The sequence below is a fragment of the Chaetodon trifascialis genome, chromosome 16 (genome assembly GCF_039877785.1).
Source record: "Chaetodon trifascialis isolate fChaTrf1 chromosome 16, fChaTrf1.hap1, whole genome shotgun sequence".
Lineage (NCBI taxonomy): Eukaryota > Metazoa > Chordata > Actinopteri > Chaetodontiformes > Chaetodontidae > Chaetodon > Chaetodon trifascialis.
In genome coordinates, this window is record NC_092071.1 from 17,721,675 (window position 1) to 17,738,716 (window position 17,042).

Sequence of the window (17,042 nt, forward strand, 5' to 3'; positions counted from 1 at the left end):
TGTTGGATCCTGGTAGTACCCGTTACAGTTAGACAGTTTGACATCGCTGAATCCTGGTGGTGGAATATACACATTAATTCAACAGGAATAATGACCAATAAACATCCTATTTGCTAAAATATTATTCATATTTCCCTGCATGATGAGTAATGAGACTTTTACCTGTAATGTTGTATTGTTACATTAATATAAAGGCCTCCTATATAGCAAACATTTTAGATTGCTATGGGGGAAAACACAAGTTTTACTAACTAGACACCATCCAGCAATGGGATCACACCAGCCGTGATGTCTGTCAGCATGTTGACGTTCTGACCCGTGAGTACTCAGTAGTCTTTGCTACATTATTGATTACTCAGTAGGCTACTCATGGGTCACACACACATAACATTGTTGACACTATGGCATTGACAAAATCTGTCCACAATCAGGCAGACATACACACATGCAAAAGTACTGCAAATGGCCTCAGTCGTAAGACCATATTTTGCCATGATGACACACACACACTCAAAAGGTGAAAACAATTCTAGCCAGGCTGTTGCGGCTGGTAACTTTAAAAGCGGCTGTGAATGCCATGACAGTGTGACAATGAGCCAGCAAGCACAATAGCTCCATTCAGCAGCAAAATGGAAATGGGCCATCATCAGTTTTATTATTTCCGCCAGTGCTTTCCCTACTGTGACATGTCAAAATGTCTTCCATGAAAAAGGTCTAATGCTACTTTTACTTTAAGGTCTTGCACACCGACACAGGTGTTTACAGGCTTATCAGAGCTCTGCTCAGGCTGAACGTGGGTGTAATTACTTGAGGTCACAGGTTTTCATGTACTAAGAAGGATAAAGGTGTAATTTGTGCCACACAAACAGGTGCAACAACACTAACAGGAGAAAGAGGGAGATATCAATCAAGCACTGCTTATGCAAGGACAGGTTGCGGTCGAATAGTCTTTTTGCTTAGGTAGGCTCCTAACTGAGTGAAATGACCTGAAAAATTATCTAAGTGGCAGCCATGATAAGAGCTGGTCATTTTTTTTCAAAGGAAAGCTGCTTCATTGCTTCCTTTCTCATCTCCTTTTGTTATTTTTATTTTTATTTTTTTTGCTTGAACTGACCCAAACACAGATGCAGACTCAGGGATAATGTGGATAAAAGGGTATTTATTGTAAAAGGAAAGCGGGGAATGGAGATGGAGAGAGTGGGGAGGCAGCTGGCTGAGGCAGAGGCCAGAAGATGGTGGGGAATGGCTGGAGAGATATGATGTGGACTGGCTGGGAGTAGATGGAGGTTGTAGCACGGGCAAGCAGCAGGCAGGTGAAAGTGATCCTGAAGCACGAAGAAAACAGCAATTAGCAAAAAGAAACAACAACTCCAGACGAGAACTGCTGAAACACTGCAACAACACGATGAAAGGCCAACGATCTATGACCACATTGGCCGAACAAACAATCTGGCGATGCGTAACTTGCGAGCAGGGGTCGTGATGAGCTTGATGGATGACAGGTGTGCACAACCAGCAGGAACCAGGAGAGACAGGGAAGGTGCGTCACGCCCACAGCACACAAACACGGCAACACCATGACACTTAAGCGTAGGGCACACTGGACCTTCCTTTACGAAAGGAAAGGAGATAATGCTGTCCCATAATTCCTTACGATAGCAACATTTAAAGCAACCACAGCAGAACCATGTCTTTAATATCCACACAATTACGTTATTCTCTTTGTCTGCTTCACATCTTTCCTTGATATCATGATGTTTTCCATCGCGGTCAATGAAAAGTGTTTAGGGAAAGATATAAGATGTAATTTTTTTTTTTTTCAGCCACACCCGCTGTCCTGACAAATGGTCTAATCATCCAAATTAATTGAAATCACTTGTGTGACATAGTGATGGAAACTGACAAGCAGTTACAGTTGGAAACCAGTTCCAAATTGTCCGATCCATCAGAATCATATATCTCCAAGGTTATCAGTTCCTTTTATCAAGGCTGCCATGTTTTTTCTGACAGTTGCACATTGCAAACCAGTGACATCAAAGTCACACATCTACTCTGCTGGAAACTGGCAGCAAAAAGGAGTCATGACAGAGAGGAGGAAACGGCCCAAAGTGAGGCTTCATCTCACTAAGAGAGATGACAACAGTGCTAGTTGTAATGTCTGGAAAATGAGTCAGGAAGTCAGGAAGAAAACACCAGCAGTTTGCTGAAACGTCTCTCCACACAACATGGGCTTAAAGTCCAGGAATAACATATATTTGACACTATGGGCACAAATGTCACTGCTTCCAAACCAAGAAGGTAAATATCCCATGTTAAAATTATATTAGAGCCATGCAGGCAGGCTTAGCAGATTTGTTCTTTGATAAAGAAATCCTAAGTGAAAAAGTAAAAGTAAGTAAAATGTGAAGAATGTGAATACTTCCTTGACCATTGGTGAATCTAGCGCTGAAACAATTTGTTTGTCAAGCAAAAGGTCCAAAAGTTTGTTGGTTTCAACTTTCAAATGTGAGGATTTGCTGTTTTTCTATGTTTTCTATGATACAAATTAAATTAATTATCTTTGGGTTTTGAGCTGGTAGTTGAACAAAACAGGCAAAACATGTCACTTTGGCTCCTCGTCATTTTCACTATTTTCTGACATTTAATAAGCTGTATGACTAATCAGTTAATAATTCTGAAAATAATTGCTAGTTACAGCTCTAGCTGAATCCAAATGAGAAAAGTGTCCTGCAGGCTTTGCAAGCTGTCCAAAGACAAAATTAAGGTTTCATTCACTGACCTGAACACAGTTGCATAAACAGCATACATATATACACAGCATATATATCATCAACTGAGCCCAACTGTCACATCACAGTAGCGTCCAGATGGTAAAGTGTAGTCCATGTAGCTGACAGGACAGTATACTAAAATTGTACCGTATAATACAGAAGTGGAAAACAGCATAAGACTGACATCACTTGTGCATATACAAGTACTCTGTTTATCACAGACTTTGGTATAATGTAATTTTCTGTATAGACCTTGCATATCACATTTTTGTAATGATGAAATAAGAATAAAGTATGTGTGGAAAAATGCCATTTGTAATTTTGTTTGTTACTGAACTGTAAAAATGAAAGCTGACAGCCTGAAAGTATATTTAAAAAGGCTTTATTGTAGGTCAACACAGCAGGTCAAACTCAGTCAAGAGCAGTCTCCACTCCCGTCTGCAGTCTGCCTCTCCTTCTTGCAAAAGTAATGATCATACCACCAGAAGAGAGGCTTCGCAAATTGGCTGTCCAGCAATCTGTCCTCTTGGGAGAGAAGACCACGCTACACACACTGCAGTCTCTCTGTTGATGCATGATGTTGGTGTGCTGTAGCACAGAGACATCTGCTTGTTGGTGGGGTAATTGTTTAGTCTCTCCATATCCGGCAGTGACCTGAATTGTTCTGTAATCTCTGAGTCTGCACTTTAAGAGCCATTTTCTTCTTCATATGCAGCGTCGTCCTCTGTCTGCTGTTGAAGTGTGCATGTAGGCATTTCTTGATTGCTTCTTGGCAGAAACTACTCGTATTTGGACCAGATAAGGTCAGAGTAGATGGGTGTGAGGCAACATGATGACTTTTTTTTTGGAATGTGAAAAAACCATGGGCACCCGGGTAGAAATGTTGTGAAATCATAAATAAAGGGTAACATTTTAACCGATCTATTCTGTAGTATTTAATGAAAGTTCACAGGTTTCTCATTTTTTCCAGAATGTGAATGGTCAAACAGTCCATTTGAAATGTCTTCCTCATGAATTAAAGTGCTGTTAACAGCTATAAAGCTCATTTCTTTATCACTAATAAAGCCATCAGTTAAAACTTAGAAAGCCTTTATGCCTAATGTAGTTTTTAAGGTAGTTTTGAAAGTAGTTTTGACTATCTGTTTAGAATTGGGACATGCCAAAACAAAGCATGCTATTCCCATATGTTAGTGTCATCTCTCTTCTGTGAACTGCATGCATGACATGTTTGCAGTTGATGCCATGGAAACAACATGTCATACTGTCACTGTTCAGCAAGGTGGCGGTTGCCTCATGCACACATCAATTTGTAGGTGGAAAAAAGAGAGAGAAACTGGTTCTGTTCACTGGCTCTGCCTTTCACTTTCCCGTGGCTGTGCATCTCCCAGACAAGAATTTAGTGTTGATGATTCCAGAAGCTTTGTCAGCCAACTATCGGTGTCAGGAGGTCCCTATGTGACAACTGCAACAACAACTCTGCTCTCAACTGTCCCTCTTTCCGCCAAAATTCATGTCAAGTTTCAGCAAACACACTGAACCGTGTGTGCTGCTAAATAAACAGGGGCTAGGGAGAAGGGTAGATTCACACGACACTGTAAAGCCAGTTTCTAAACAGCATTGATAAAATCTGAGTTTGACGTTGGTTATAATGGCTGTGAACATAATACTAATATGATGATGAATTTTAAAATACAGGCTCCATAACAACTTCTGTAAAAATCAAATGAGGACAAAAGACTTCTCATCTCATCTCCTCCTATTCCCTCCTTTCACTGATTTGCCTGTACTCTGAGGGAGAAGAGAGCAACATTTTTTGTGGTCTAACAAAGACTTTAATAATAAACACAATCAACCATGCGCATGAGGTAATATCCAAATGGATTTTTTGCAGACTATTGAATTGCTTAATTTATTAATGAAAATCTGTGTTTACAAATGGAAGACCCAAATTGGAGCCAAAATCCATTTTTCTAGTAATGTTATTTGCTCAGTTATTTGACTGTATTTGATAAACTCAAACCATCAATTTCTCTCTGACCCACCCACACACTCCCACACAAGGGCAGGATCTTAGTCACAAAATCACACTGTGTATAACAATTCCCATTTCATGTCGCTTTTGAGCACCTCTTTCACATAGCATATCTGTCATTACTATAACAGAAACATACAAGTTGCATGTGTACTCTGTGTGGAAAGACAATTAAATAGATGCAGTTTTCCCTCAGAACCAATAGCAGTCAGCCGTGTGGAAAGTCCTTGCTGTTGGCTCTTCATACCAGGTGGTACAGAGCATCTGTAATGCTTCACAAAAGGTTAAATAGAATTCAAAATAATTAGTTGCACTCAGGACATGTTATATGACAGACAGTTTTCCATTTGGGCAGAATGCACAACACTGTCCAACTAAAACCGCTTAAGTGTTAAAAGCTGCAGAATATAGGCTAACCTGTTCTAATCCTACAGTTTAAAGCTGGAAAAGTAGTTAAAGACAAAGGGTTTGATATTCTACTTTTGCCCTTGAGTGAGAGAAAGAGGGAGGGAGAGAGGGACAGAGTGAGAGTGTGTGTGTGTGTGTGTGTGTGTGTGTGTGTGTGTGTGTGTGTGTGTGTGTGTGTGTGTGTGTGTGTGTGTGTGTGTGTGTGTGTGTGTGTGTGTGTGTGTGTGTGTGTGTGTGTGCGAGAGAGGGAGAGTGACAGAGAGATAATCTCTTTTGTATTTTTGATCCCTAAATGTGGTGGTTGTGTCCCCTTATCCCAGCTACTTAGTTTCTGCAGTGCGTAAGTGATGCCATGCACTTAGGCTGTGAAAAGCAGGTCAGTATGACCACTGAGAGAAAACCACATGTGCATCACATGGATAGCCCTGGGATTATTCCTCACAAAATGTCTTAATTCCTCTGTTCACTAATGATCCAGGGAAAATGCCCTCTAATCTCCATTCCATTAATTAAAAAGAGCATGAGCCCATGGAAAACCTCACCATCTGCTGCAGTTTCATTCCTGCAGACAGATTGTGTTTTCAGTTTTTAACCAGGGGAACTGGGTTTTTCAGAGCAAACGGGTGGAGCATGCATTAAGGTGGATGGTAAACAGATACAACTGCTCTATTTGAGTATTAATACACTGAAATATGCTGGGGGAAAAAAACTGTTTTAAACAAGGGCAGTCCCTGCCAGGATACTGTGACGCTGTCTGGGAATTTGAGGCGCTTCCTGAGGACAGTTTTATAATTTACAGACTTCAAACCCATATTGTACAGAGAGTGGCTATAACATTCCTCTATAGAGACTCCACAGTCCTTTTATAGTAACTGCTTCTATCCTAAAAATATGGACTTTCCTTTTTTAATAATACAGTCCCTGTATTCTTCTGAAGGATTGCTATCATTCTTATTTCATTAGGTAAGGTCTTTAAAGCTGCTTTGAGTCAATGCCTCCTCTCCCTTTTCTGTAATTTCCGAAAGGTTCAGCTGAAATTCTCTCATCTTTTAATAACATATAACAAACATTAATGGATCATTGATTTCCTTCCACAGCTCCAGTTCAGTTCTGATTGAATAATTTCACTCAAACACTCTTGAGGGAAAATTATATTCAATTTTTACTATCATGCACTGTAATAATAATAATAATAATAATAATAATAATAATAATAATAATAATAATAATAATAATAATAATAATAATAATAACAGAAAGAGGGATAACTATAATAGTAATAATTCATGAAGTAGAGGATTTCTTAAAAAAAAAAAGTAACTTTATTATTAAGAATTAAAAGTCTACAACTGTAACTTCTCAAGGGTTTTGTGCTTCAGACTGAATATGCTGCAGGAAGGTTTGTTTAGATCCGATTATGCTAAACTGTATCAGTTCAAAATGATGAAAATGCTCAGAAGGAATTGAATCAAGGACGTTTGACCTGCGGTCAAAGCCTAGAGACTGTGACATGAATTTGATCGGGCTAGTAGGCAGGAAAGATTATCCGAGCAGATGTCGTTTTCCCCCATATTGGAACAGTAGGGCCAATAATAAACACGCACACACAGAGAGACACACAAAACGCACACTAATCTGAGATAGGCTAGCCCTTGCACATCCCTTTCTCTCTCCTCTCCTTTCTCTCAGGCAGACAGTCGCTGTTCCAGTCCCACCAATGTCAAGTTTTTAACCACACTGTATTTTGCACAGTTCTACCTTAATCATCTTGTATGAGTGCACTACAGATACAGTCTTTGGTGTGAGTTGCGGCATCACTCCAGCCTACAGATGGACACACAAGGGGCGAAGAAAAGACTACATGGGAGATGGCATGTAGTGTGCCATTTTGCGGTGTTCACTTGTTTCTTGGATGCAGTCTGTGGACAGATTCGGTACTCAATCCCCGAAGAACTGGAGCATGGAGCTTTTGTTGGCAACATTGCAGAGGACCTGGGCTTGGATTTGGACAAGCTCTCTGTGCGCAGATTCCGGATAGTCTCAGGTGCCAAGAAGCAATATGTGGAGGTAAATTTAGAAAATGGAGTTTTATTTGTCAATGAGAGAATAGATCGTGAAGAACTATGCGAGCAGAGTTTGTCTTGCTCTTTTCACTTGCAAGTGGTCATAGAAAACCCTCTGGAGTTGTACAGGGTGGAGATGGAAATTCTGGACGTCAACGATAACTCTCCTAGTTTCCCGTGGACCGAGTTTAATCTGGACATATCGGAGTCCGCTGCGCCAGGATCCCGTTTCCCACTTGAGAGCGCGCAGGACTTAGACGTTGGATCAAACTCGCTCCGCACTTATTTGCTGAGTGTCAATGAGCATTTCCTTCTGGATATACAAACGCGCAGTGATGGCAGTAAATTTGCCGAACTAGTCCTGCAAAATCCACTGGACAGAGAGCAGCAAAGTGCGCATCAAATGGTCCTAACCGCGGTGGACGGGGGCGCGCCGGAGAGATCCGGCACTGCGCAAATTGATATCACAGTTTTGGATGCAAACGATAACGCGCCCGTGTTTGATCAGTCGTTTTATAGAGTGAGGCTTGCTGAAAACGCACCTAAAGGCACAGTTGTCATAAAACTTAATGCGTCCGATTTAGATGAGGGTCCCAACGCTGATATTACCTATTCATTCAGTGGCCACGCTCCCATCAAAGTGCGCCAGCTTTTCAGCGTAGATTCGCGCACGGGGGAAATCAAAGTCAAGGGAGTGATAGATTATGAAAAAGCCAGGATGCATGAAATTTATATTCAGGCTAAAGATAAAGGCCCCTCTGCTGTGGCAGTTCACTGCAAAGTGCTGGTGAACGTGTTGGATAAAAATGACAACCTCCCAGAAGTGATCTTGACATCAGTGTCCACACCTGTGCAGGAGGACGCGCCCCCGGGAACGGTGATAGCAGTCATCAGCGTCATGGACAAAGACTCAGGTGAAAACGGGAATGTGGACTGTGAGATCCCCCATCACGTCCCATTCCAACTCCACTCATCCTTTAAGAACTACTACACATTAGTAACATCTGATTTTCTGGACAGGGAGACAATCGCAGAGTACAACATCACCCTTACTGCCCGAGACATGGGCTCTCCGCCTTTATTCACTAGGAAAACTATTTTGGTCCAAGTATCTGATGTGAATGATAACGCGCCACACTTCAAACAGCCCTCCTATACTGTGTATTTAACTGAGAATAACGCGCCAGGAGCATCCATTTGCTCGGTGACTGCACTGGATCCAGACTATGGTCAAAATGCTTACCTTTCCTACTCTATACTGGAAGGGGACATACAGGGAATGCCTGTGTCCACATACGTGTCTATAAACTCAGACAACGGGAACATTTACGCACTGAGATCCTTTGACCACGAGCAACTTAAAAACTTTCAGATAACGGTTCAAGCTCAAGACGCTGGTTTTCCGCCCCTGAACAACAACGTTTCAGTGAATATCTTCATTTTGGACCAGAACGACAATGCACCCGTCATTGTGTCACCAGTTCCGCAAAACGGCACAGCACCCAGCGAAGCGGTGCCCAGATCAGTCGACGCCGGTCACCTTGTCACCAAAATCAGAGCGGTGGACGCAGACGCAGGTCAGAACTCGCGTCTTTTCTATCAAATGCTCCAAGCAACAGACCCGAGTTTGTTCAGCATTGCTCTGTACACAGGCGAAATCAGGACAATACGCCAGTTAGTGGAGAAAGACCCCACGAGGCACAGACTGGTCATTCTTGTGAAGGACAATGGTCAGCCACCCCTCTCGGCCACAGTTTCCATCATTCTGTCAGTGGTTGACAGCCTGCCAGATTCGCAGCCCGATTTGGGTGACCTGTCACTACGCCCGCATCACAGCTCCAACTTCACCCTGTACTTAATCGTGTCCCTGGGCGCAATCTCCTTCACGTTCCTGGTGGCTATTATCGTCCTGGTTGCAGTGCGGAAACTGAAGGGCAGAGCGTCCAGCAGAGAGTCCAGCTTCCCCTCCATCAGCGGGTGTTGCTGCGGCTGCTGCTCTCGCTCCGAAACATCCACCACAACAGAGGTGTTCAAAAAGTCTAACTTGAATGTTCGGATGTCCACAGGCGCGTCCGGTTGCGCGGAGGCAAACAGCAACGGCGCACTTCCTCAGGTCTATTGTTACAAAATGTGTTTGACACCGGAATCGTCCAAAAGTGACTTTATGTTCCTCAAGCCTTGCAGTCCGGTAATGTCAGTTGAACAGAATAATGCCAAGAGCACTGACTACCTGACTTCTGGGTGGAGCGCACTGGACCGAAATGAACTGGCCAACAACAGAGCAGCTACCCCAAACGAGGTAATACATGAAAATATAACAGAAGGGTCATTTCTCTTATCATCACTTCAGGAATTACACTTATTTCAAAACTATATCCACTCACTCATGTCTAACTAGTCGTCCTGCTCTTCACGTCAATTAGAAATGACAGAAAGGTTGAAGGGGCAAATGTCACAATGCATTTGACACACTAGGGGACGCTCTAACAAGATACAATCCTGATTAATTTATGTTTTAAAAACAGTTTTGTATGGAGGGTTGTTAAACTGTAAAATCTTAACAATTTAATGTGTGAACAATAATTAGATTAATATACAGATATACAGATACAGATATATTGCAACTACTTCCTCCCTGTTTTGCTATCTATAGGTTAAAAACTAACAAGGTCCGACTATTTTGCCATTTCCATGTTTTATGCATGTAATCCATTGCAAATATAACCCCAACCAACCTACATGTTGTGCCTACCTACCCTGCAGTCAATGCAAATTACCGCAGTGTCAAAGTGTGTAAACATAAAAGACGTTGCAGGGATAAAAGGCATGCACATTTTTATCACAGACTTGATGGTCTCTTGATCTTGCTGTTTTTGTGTTTTTGTCAACAGCATCAGCATATCCACTAACATTAAACCTCACAGTCATCAAATAAGTGGATTAGTCACTAATTTTGCAGTGTTTTAGGAGATGTTACATTTTTGTCATTATAATGTTGCATTAGAGAGCCTATTATGTAATTTGTGTTATGCAGGACTAATTGCGTGATCCCAAGTGCAGAGCATAGAGGCAGAGGCAGGGAGTGGGTGCAACGAGGAATTAACACTCAAATAAAACTTTCTGTGGGCAGCAGAGTCACTTTGCCAGAGGAGAGCAGAGGCTGAGCTGTGAGTTGTTGACTGAGCCAGGCGAGGCAGATAAAGTGGCGAGGGAAGACTTGCTGCAGCAGAGCGTAGCCTCCATCTCCTGATTAGTTCTTTCTGTTTGGCCGTTGGTCTGAGGATGGTACCCAGAGGAAAGGCTGGTAGTGGCTCCCAGGGCCGAACAAAAGTGTGAGGTGAACCGCGTTCCTCTGTCTGAAATTATGTCTGTGGGTAATCCATGGAAGTGGAAAATGTGTTCAACTAGGTCAACAGTCCCCTAGCAGAGAGGGCAGGACAGGGCAAGAAAGTAAGCAGAGTTGGAAAAGTTGTTTGGAGTGTGCACTGAACAGGCAGAGAAAGTGTGTCTGCCTCCATGGTTGGCTATCAGAACCACTGGCGTAGGAAGGCAAGGGTCTGGTTGAGTCTGGGATGACAGGTGAGCTGGGGCCCGCTGGAGGACCAGAGAGCAGACAGAATCGGGGGACTAAAAGATGATGACCTGTGTCCGCCTGTTGGTTCAAAGCCCATTTTACCAGCAACTCAATGTCCCTGGTGACTGCTTCAATAAAGCAGGTGGGCAGCAGGATGGACTCAGGATCGGAATTCGTCCCCTCAGTGGAAAACTGACATGACAGGGCATCAGGCTTGATGTCACAGGAATCTGGGCGGTAAGTTAGTGTGAAATTAAATCCTCCAAAATACAGAGCCCACTTGGCTTGCCCGGAGCTCACTTACTAAGCTTTTTGGGTCTAAGAGAGATTTTTCAAAAAGCTGGTCTGCCTCCTCCAGCACATGGTGCCACTCCTTCAAGTTTAATGGACAGGAATGTCCGGTTGCCACGCTCTGTGAAAGAAAAAGGGACAAGGATGGAATTTATGATCAGTTGCAGCACACTCTGACAGAACAGCACCTACTCCAGTATCCAAAACATTCATGTCCATAATTAGCTGGCATGCTTGATCAAGTTGGACAAGAATGGGAGTAGAGACAAAACAGCACTTGAACTCCTTGAAGGCAGCCTCAGCTGCCAAGGTCCAGCAAAAGGTGGAGGAGGTGGAGGTGAGAGGCGCAGCAAGGCGACTTTAATCCCTTATAAATCTTTTATGGAAATCGGCAAACCCCAGGAAACATTGCAGCATCTTGCAATTGGTGCTGCCCATTCTGTCACTGCTGATACCTTGGTGGAGTCCATCTGTACCTCTCTCTGTGCAATAATGTTGCAGAGAAAACATGAAATTTCATGTTGCTCTGCATTCACAAGGACCAGACACATGTTCTGCTCATGCATGTTACAGAGGACACCATTCACAAGTGCAGAGAACACAGCAGGAGCATTAGTTACACCAAAAAGCATTACCAGATACTCAAAGTGTCCAAGGGGTAGTATGTAGGGGTGGTATGCGTTGTGTAGGTCCAGTTTGGGGGAAAAAAAGCAGCATCATACAGTGAGGCAAAAGCAGAGCTGATTAAAGGCAGTGGGTGTTTGTTCTTAACAGCGGTGTTACTATAGCCAGGAAGTCAATGCAGGGTCTGAGAGTACCATCCCTATTGTCAACAAAAAAGAAGCCAACATCCACCAAGAGAGGGGATGAATTATCTGGGCTGCGCAGGAATCCTGGTTTTACTTCTCCTCGTCTTCATGCCCCTTTTGGGAGAAGTTGTGGAACCAACTGTTGGGATGGGGAGCCCCAGGTTGGAGGTAAATGGCACACTTATAGGAATGGTGAGGCAGAAGAGACATGGCATGATGTTGACTGAACATGGAGGGTAAGGTAAAACTGCTGTTGAGATCAGGACACTTTGGCTGGGGCTGCAGCTGAGAGAGCTAGAGCAGAACGCAAACAGTTATCATGGCAAAATACGCTTCAAGAGATTATTTTATTCGCAATCCAGTCAATGTGAGGATTATGGTTGTGAAGCCAGGGTCTCAATTTCTTTTTCCATTTGCCAGACCACATTATTGTCATTGAAACTTTCATTAGCTCCTCAATCAAGTACAAAAAGAGGTAATGACTGAGATTGCCACAAGAGGGACACATGGAGCTGAAGGTGAAGGGGAGAAACACTACTGGTGAGCTGGTTCTTCTACTGGGTGTGCAGGGCAAGGCGAGATGAAGTGGCCAGTCTGGCCACAGTAAATGCAGGACTAGGAACTGAGGCAGTAAGCTTGCTCCTCCGGTGTTAAATGGACTCTGTGAGTCTGGTCTCATCCCAGAGCGTCAAGTAGCAATGCTTTGTCCTGCCCCATGGCAACTCATATCAGTAAACAAGGTATCCTTTCCCCTAAATTCCACTGGCACAATTAAAAACAGGCAAAAAGAAACCTAGGTAGCCAACTTATCCATGGTAAAAGTAGAAACATCAAGGAAAAATCAGCAAAATCTGAGCAAGTCAACAAATGAGGCAGTCAAAACTCCCTCAGTGGGGTTTGAAGCCATGTGGAGGTTGGAACAAAACCATGCTGCAGTGGGAACACAAGATAGTTGAAAGCCCGGTAGCTTCTGTACGAGAGGCTTTCAGTGAAAGATAAACCGGTGAGAGAAGACTGAGTAAGGGGAGGTCAGAGTGCCAAGAGACCAGGGAAGCTGCAGATGTGAGAGCTTTAACCAACATGAAGATTTACAACACTGCAACAACACTGAGTCTATGATCTGGCGGCTTGGTGGAGTTGAAGCAGTGTATTTAAAGTAGGGAAGATTGGAGATGATGAGCAGCTTGCCACCCAACACCTGCACACCTGATCCCACTTCTGCAATCAGACAGATAGACAGAGAGAGAGATAACTCCTGGCTAGGATGAGGCAAAGGATGTGTTTTATGAATAGAGTAAACTTAATTAAGTATTCCTCCACAAGGTTTCCTTCTGGCCCACTAAAACCTGACTTTGAGACTCTCGTCTTGAACTTATTAACATGGACTCTACATTATTTCCCATATCTGATGCCATTATACTGTATATACATATGCATATAGACATAAATGCAATGCAATTGATCTACTTGAGCTGGTCACTAAGTTGTTGTTGTTTTTTTTGTCGTTTTTTTGTTTTTTTTTTCCTATTTCTTTCTAATGTTTCGACTGAGCAGCTTAAGTATTCAAACAAGGATTGGACCTGGACCAAGAACCAACGCAACTCGGCATACAAGAGGTGAATACAATTGAGCCTGTTCTCTCTCTCTCTCTCTCTCTCTCTCTCTCTCTCTCTCTCTCATTCACACACACACACACACACACACACACACAACTTACTAGTGCTGTGTCTTTATTTCTTCAGGTATAGTTCAGCAAATATGGGGGGCACCCTTTCTCGTCAACAGAAATATGAAGCTGATGGGTTTTCCTGCTCTGTGGCACCACACTACTGGACCTGGGGAAACCATATGAATGGTGGGTGGCAACTGTGCAATTTGGGCTAATTATTGTTCACATGAAAGAAGGTGGTGATTGGGGGGTTTTCCCTGTGTCTACTGCAAAGGATTTAGTCCGAAATATAAAATGGCGAACTGAGAAGCAGATAATACCAGGCCCTAAAACTGGTGGGGGATTTTAATGCATCAACATGAGGATTACTTAAGTCCCTGCGAGAAGTGTTGTGCTTTTTTGCGAAAAGGCTGAAATTAAGAAGATGCCTTTAAAGCCGCCTTATTCAGATCAAGTATACTGTATGTAAATATGGGTGCTTTGCAGAAATAATCTTCTGATACAAACTGTAATTTATGTGCATTTTTATAGACTGCAAGATGTCTCTTCAAGAAGGAACAGCGCCCAACTACTCTTGGGCTCCAAAGTACACTCAGCCTCATTCTGAGCCACCAGACTACCAGCACAATGTATACATACCAGGCACCGCGTCTGACTACAGCACTCTGAAGCTGGCATCCAGAGGAGAACTGGATGTGTACAACACTTTTTCTACTTTTGGAAAGAAAAAGAGATTCATCTCCCACTACGAACAGTCTTTTGACAGAGACGATGGTCTCATAAGCAATGCCATCTTCAAATGATACACCAGCTGTATTGTATAATCTGTGTATGACGTAGATGCCATTAGCTAGATCCATTAATAACTTTAAACTGCTTTTCCAGTGAAAGTATTACTCTTGGAGGCTGATAGACTATGTTTCTCCTTTTTCGAGTGGAATATAATACCACTCCTTAGCACAAGAACACTTTTATTTTTGTAAATACTGAAATGAACTACAAATAAAATCAGTAAAGTGTGTCATGAGTCATAGTGGGATCTCCAGGTAGCAGACATTGGTTCATGATTTCAGCAGCTTACAGTCTGTTTCATAAGGGTTGTCCATGTACCAGTCACTTTTCTGTAGAGATACCTTTTTGTCTTATAGGGACAGCTGTACTTAGTGCAATGCTGTATGTCTCTTTGTTTGCAAGAAACATTATAATCTTCAAAGTAGAGATTTCTACCTAAAGCTAACACATTTAAGAAATATATTTAAGAATAAACTGTAACTACTAGACTCAACAGCAAGAGGTTTTGAGGGCATTATTTTTAACAAATGCTAGTTGGGTAATCAAGCTGTGCTGATGTTACAGATGTTTAGAAGTTCAATTTCTATCATTCAAACATACTTTGTACATTTAACGACAGGTCATTTGTTTGCAAGTCTCTAAAGTGTCCATTAGCTTGTAACACTTAGGGTTACGGATTTTACTCTTTGGGCTACTGCACTAAATCATTATACTGACACATCAAATTGAATTGTTAACACTGAGAAGGGCAATGGTACAGGTGTAACTGGTTATATGCATTCCAGATCTGTATTTATTGTTGGGTGGATTTGTATATTTACAGATGATTACTCTATGTACAGTTTACGTACTGTATATATTAATATGTATCAATAAATCTGTACTCAAACCTGCTGGGGGTTTTTTTGTTTTGTTTTGTTTTGTTTTTTTGACAGAACAGCTACACTTTTGTTCCCGCCATTGCTGGATGATACGCTGAACTATTTTTTCACAGTTCTCTGCAGAGATGGAATCAAACATAGTGATTCCAGCTAACCCGGCTGCATTTACAAGTTGAGGGCAAGAGCCCCATCTTAGTCAGGAGGATCCTCACTCTACAACATGGACCTGGTGTGTATGGAGCAAGAAGGTGTTATCATCATTGTGTTGTGGCTTATGGCTCTGAGTGCCATTTAACCTTTTCTCTTGACATTCCAGTCAGTAAACGCAGGGTTTAAACTACTACTCTGGAAATAATCTTCAAGATCCATTGCCTCAGACCGAGTTATTGCAGACCAGTGGGTTAATCTTGGGCCTGGCTGGCTCAGTGAGCTGCTTCATGTTCAAAGAGTTGAGTGCCAAGGGCCAGTTTCAGATTTATTTTGAGCTCTGTGAAGATTGAGTCAAAGGCATGAAACCTTTGAGGAAAATAATGAATATATATCCTCGTCATTCAGAGACTACTGAGAATTTAAGATACAAATCCAGATAGGACAACAACTTTATCCTGCCAGTAATTACAGATAATCAAGCCAAGATTTATAATTGGCTGGACCACTACCAGCACAAAAAAACAGCCAGGCATGATATATCCCATGTGCTATAAGCAGAAATGTACTGTTAGATAAATGTAACTTGTGTGCCAGAGCCCAATCTGCTGTCTTTCTCTTTATCTCTCTTTTATCTCTCCCAACAGTCCATAGCTTCTAGTGGAGCAGAGCAATCTCCCCTTATTGTCCACTAGGGGGTGCTTTTCCCAAACAGATACCTATTATGAAGAAACTAACCAATCTATACCCATGTCTTTGCGTACATTAGCTTGAATTTTCTCTTTTGTTACTTTTCATCTGATGTACTTCTTGTACATTTATTTTATTAAAACAATCATAAGATTTTTGTTTTTATATTTTCAAGGACTTGATCTAGTTTGAGTACATTTGATTGCATATCACTTAACATGCTGCATACACTCATATGTACAGTAAATGCAAGAGTACATTAACTTGCTATTTCTATGTCTCATGTCAGCCAGGAGCTGTCACAGCTTGTGTAAGCTGAAAAACAGGGGATAGACCCAAATTCACATTTCTGAGGAAGACCTGTTGCAGTTCAGTGATTTTATAGCAGGCAAAAACAGGTTCCAGTAACAAGGGAACAGATAAACAGGAAGAAGTGAAGACAGAAAAAGCACATGGATACTGACTTAACAATATGGCAAGGAACAAAGGATGCAGACCAGTACATGTAGTCAGTAGCTGATGATAGAATGAGTTGCAGGTGGGGAGGTGGGCAGGGAAGTCCAGGCAACTGCAGAGCAAGTGAGGGGCATGACAACAGGTGAGTGGTTTGTTGAGGCAGTCGGGTGATGAGGAAAGCAGAGAAAGTGTGAGGTCATCTGCTGGATAAGTGGAGATTAGCAGTGAGGGGCCTGGGGAAACAGAAATGTGGCGAAAGTGAGGAACAGGGAGACAGACTACAGCAGGAGCTCTAATTTATCCTCTCTTTCCTGCCCTGCTCAACACACTGTTATAGCAGGTGGTGGGCAGGAGTCATTGCTTTTATAAACAGTAGGTATATAGGAGTATATATCAGCTTCCATAAAAAGTTATAAATACAGCCATAAATATAAAACTCAATTTGAATAGGTGCCTTTG

At 42.3% G+C, this 17,042-nt stretch overlaps 1 protein-coding gene across 1 annotated transcript; it reads left to right on the plus strand.

Moving 5' to 3' along the window:
* The first annotated feature begins 6,852 nt into the window (after positions 1-6,852).
* LOC139345085 (protocadherin-10-like) lies at positions 6,853-15,302 on the plus strand. The gene is made up of 4 exons (XM_070983553.1): positions 6,853-9,573; positions 13,503-13,564; positions 13,691-13,803; positions 14,149-15,302. Exons 1-4 carry the CDS (start codon positions 7,042-7,044, stop codon positions 14,418-14,420), a joined length of 2,979 nt encoding a protein of 992 aa, XP_070839654.1. The 5' UTR covers positions 6,853-7,041; the 3' UTR covers positions 14,421-15,302.
* Positions 15,303-17,042: the final 1,740 nt, after the last annotated feature.

What these genes read in the sequence shown, in the direction of transcription:
- LOC139345085 (XM_070983553.1), top strand. Translation starts at nt 7,042, where the DNA reads ATGGACACACAAGGGGCGAAGAAAAGACTACATGGGAGATGGCATGTA. An exon ending in GAGCAGCTACCCCAAACGAG is followed by an intron (nt 9,574 to 13,502) that starts GTAATACATGAA and finishes TCGACTGAGCAG; the next exon opens with CTTAAGTATTCAAACAAGGA. An exon ending in CGCAACTCGGCATACAAGAG is followed by an intron (nt 13,565 to 13,690) that starts GTGAATACAATT and finishes TTATTTCTTCAG; the next exon opens with GTATAGTTCAGCAAATATGG.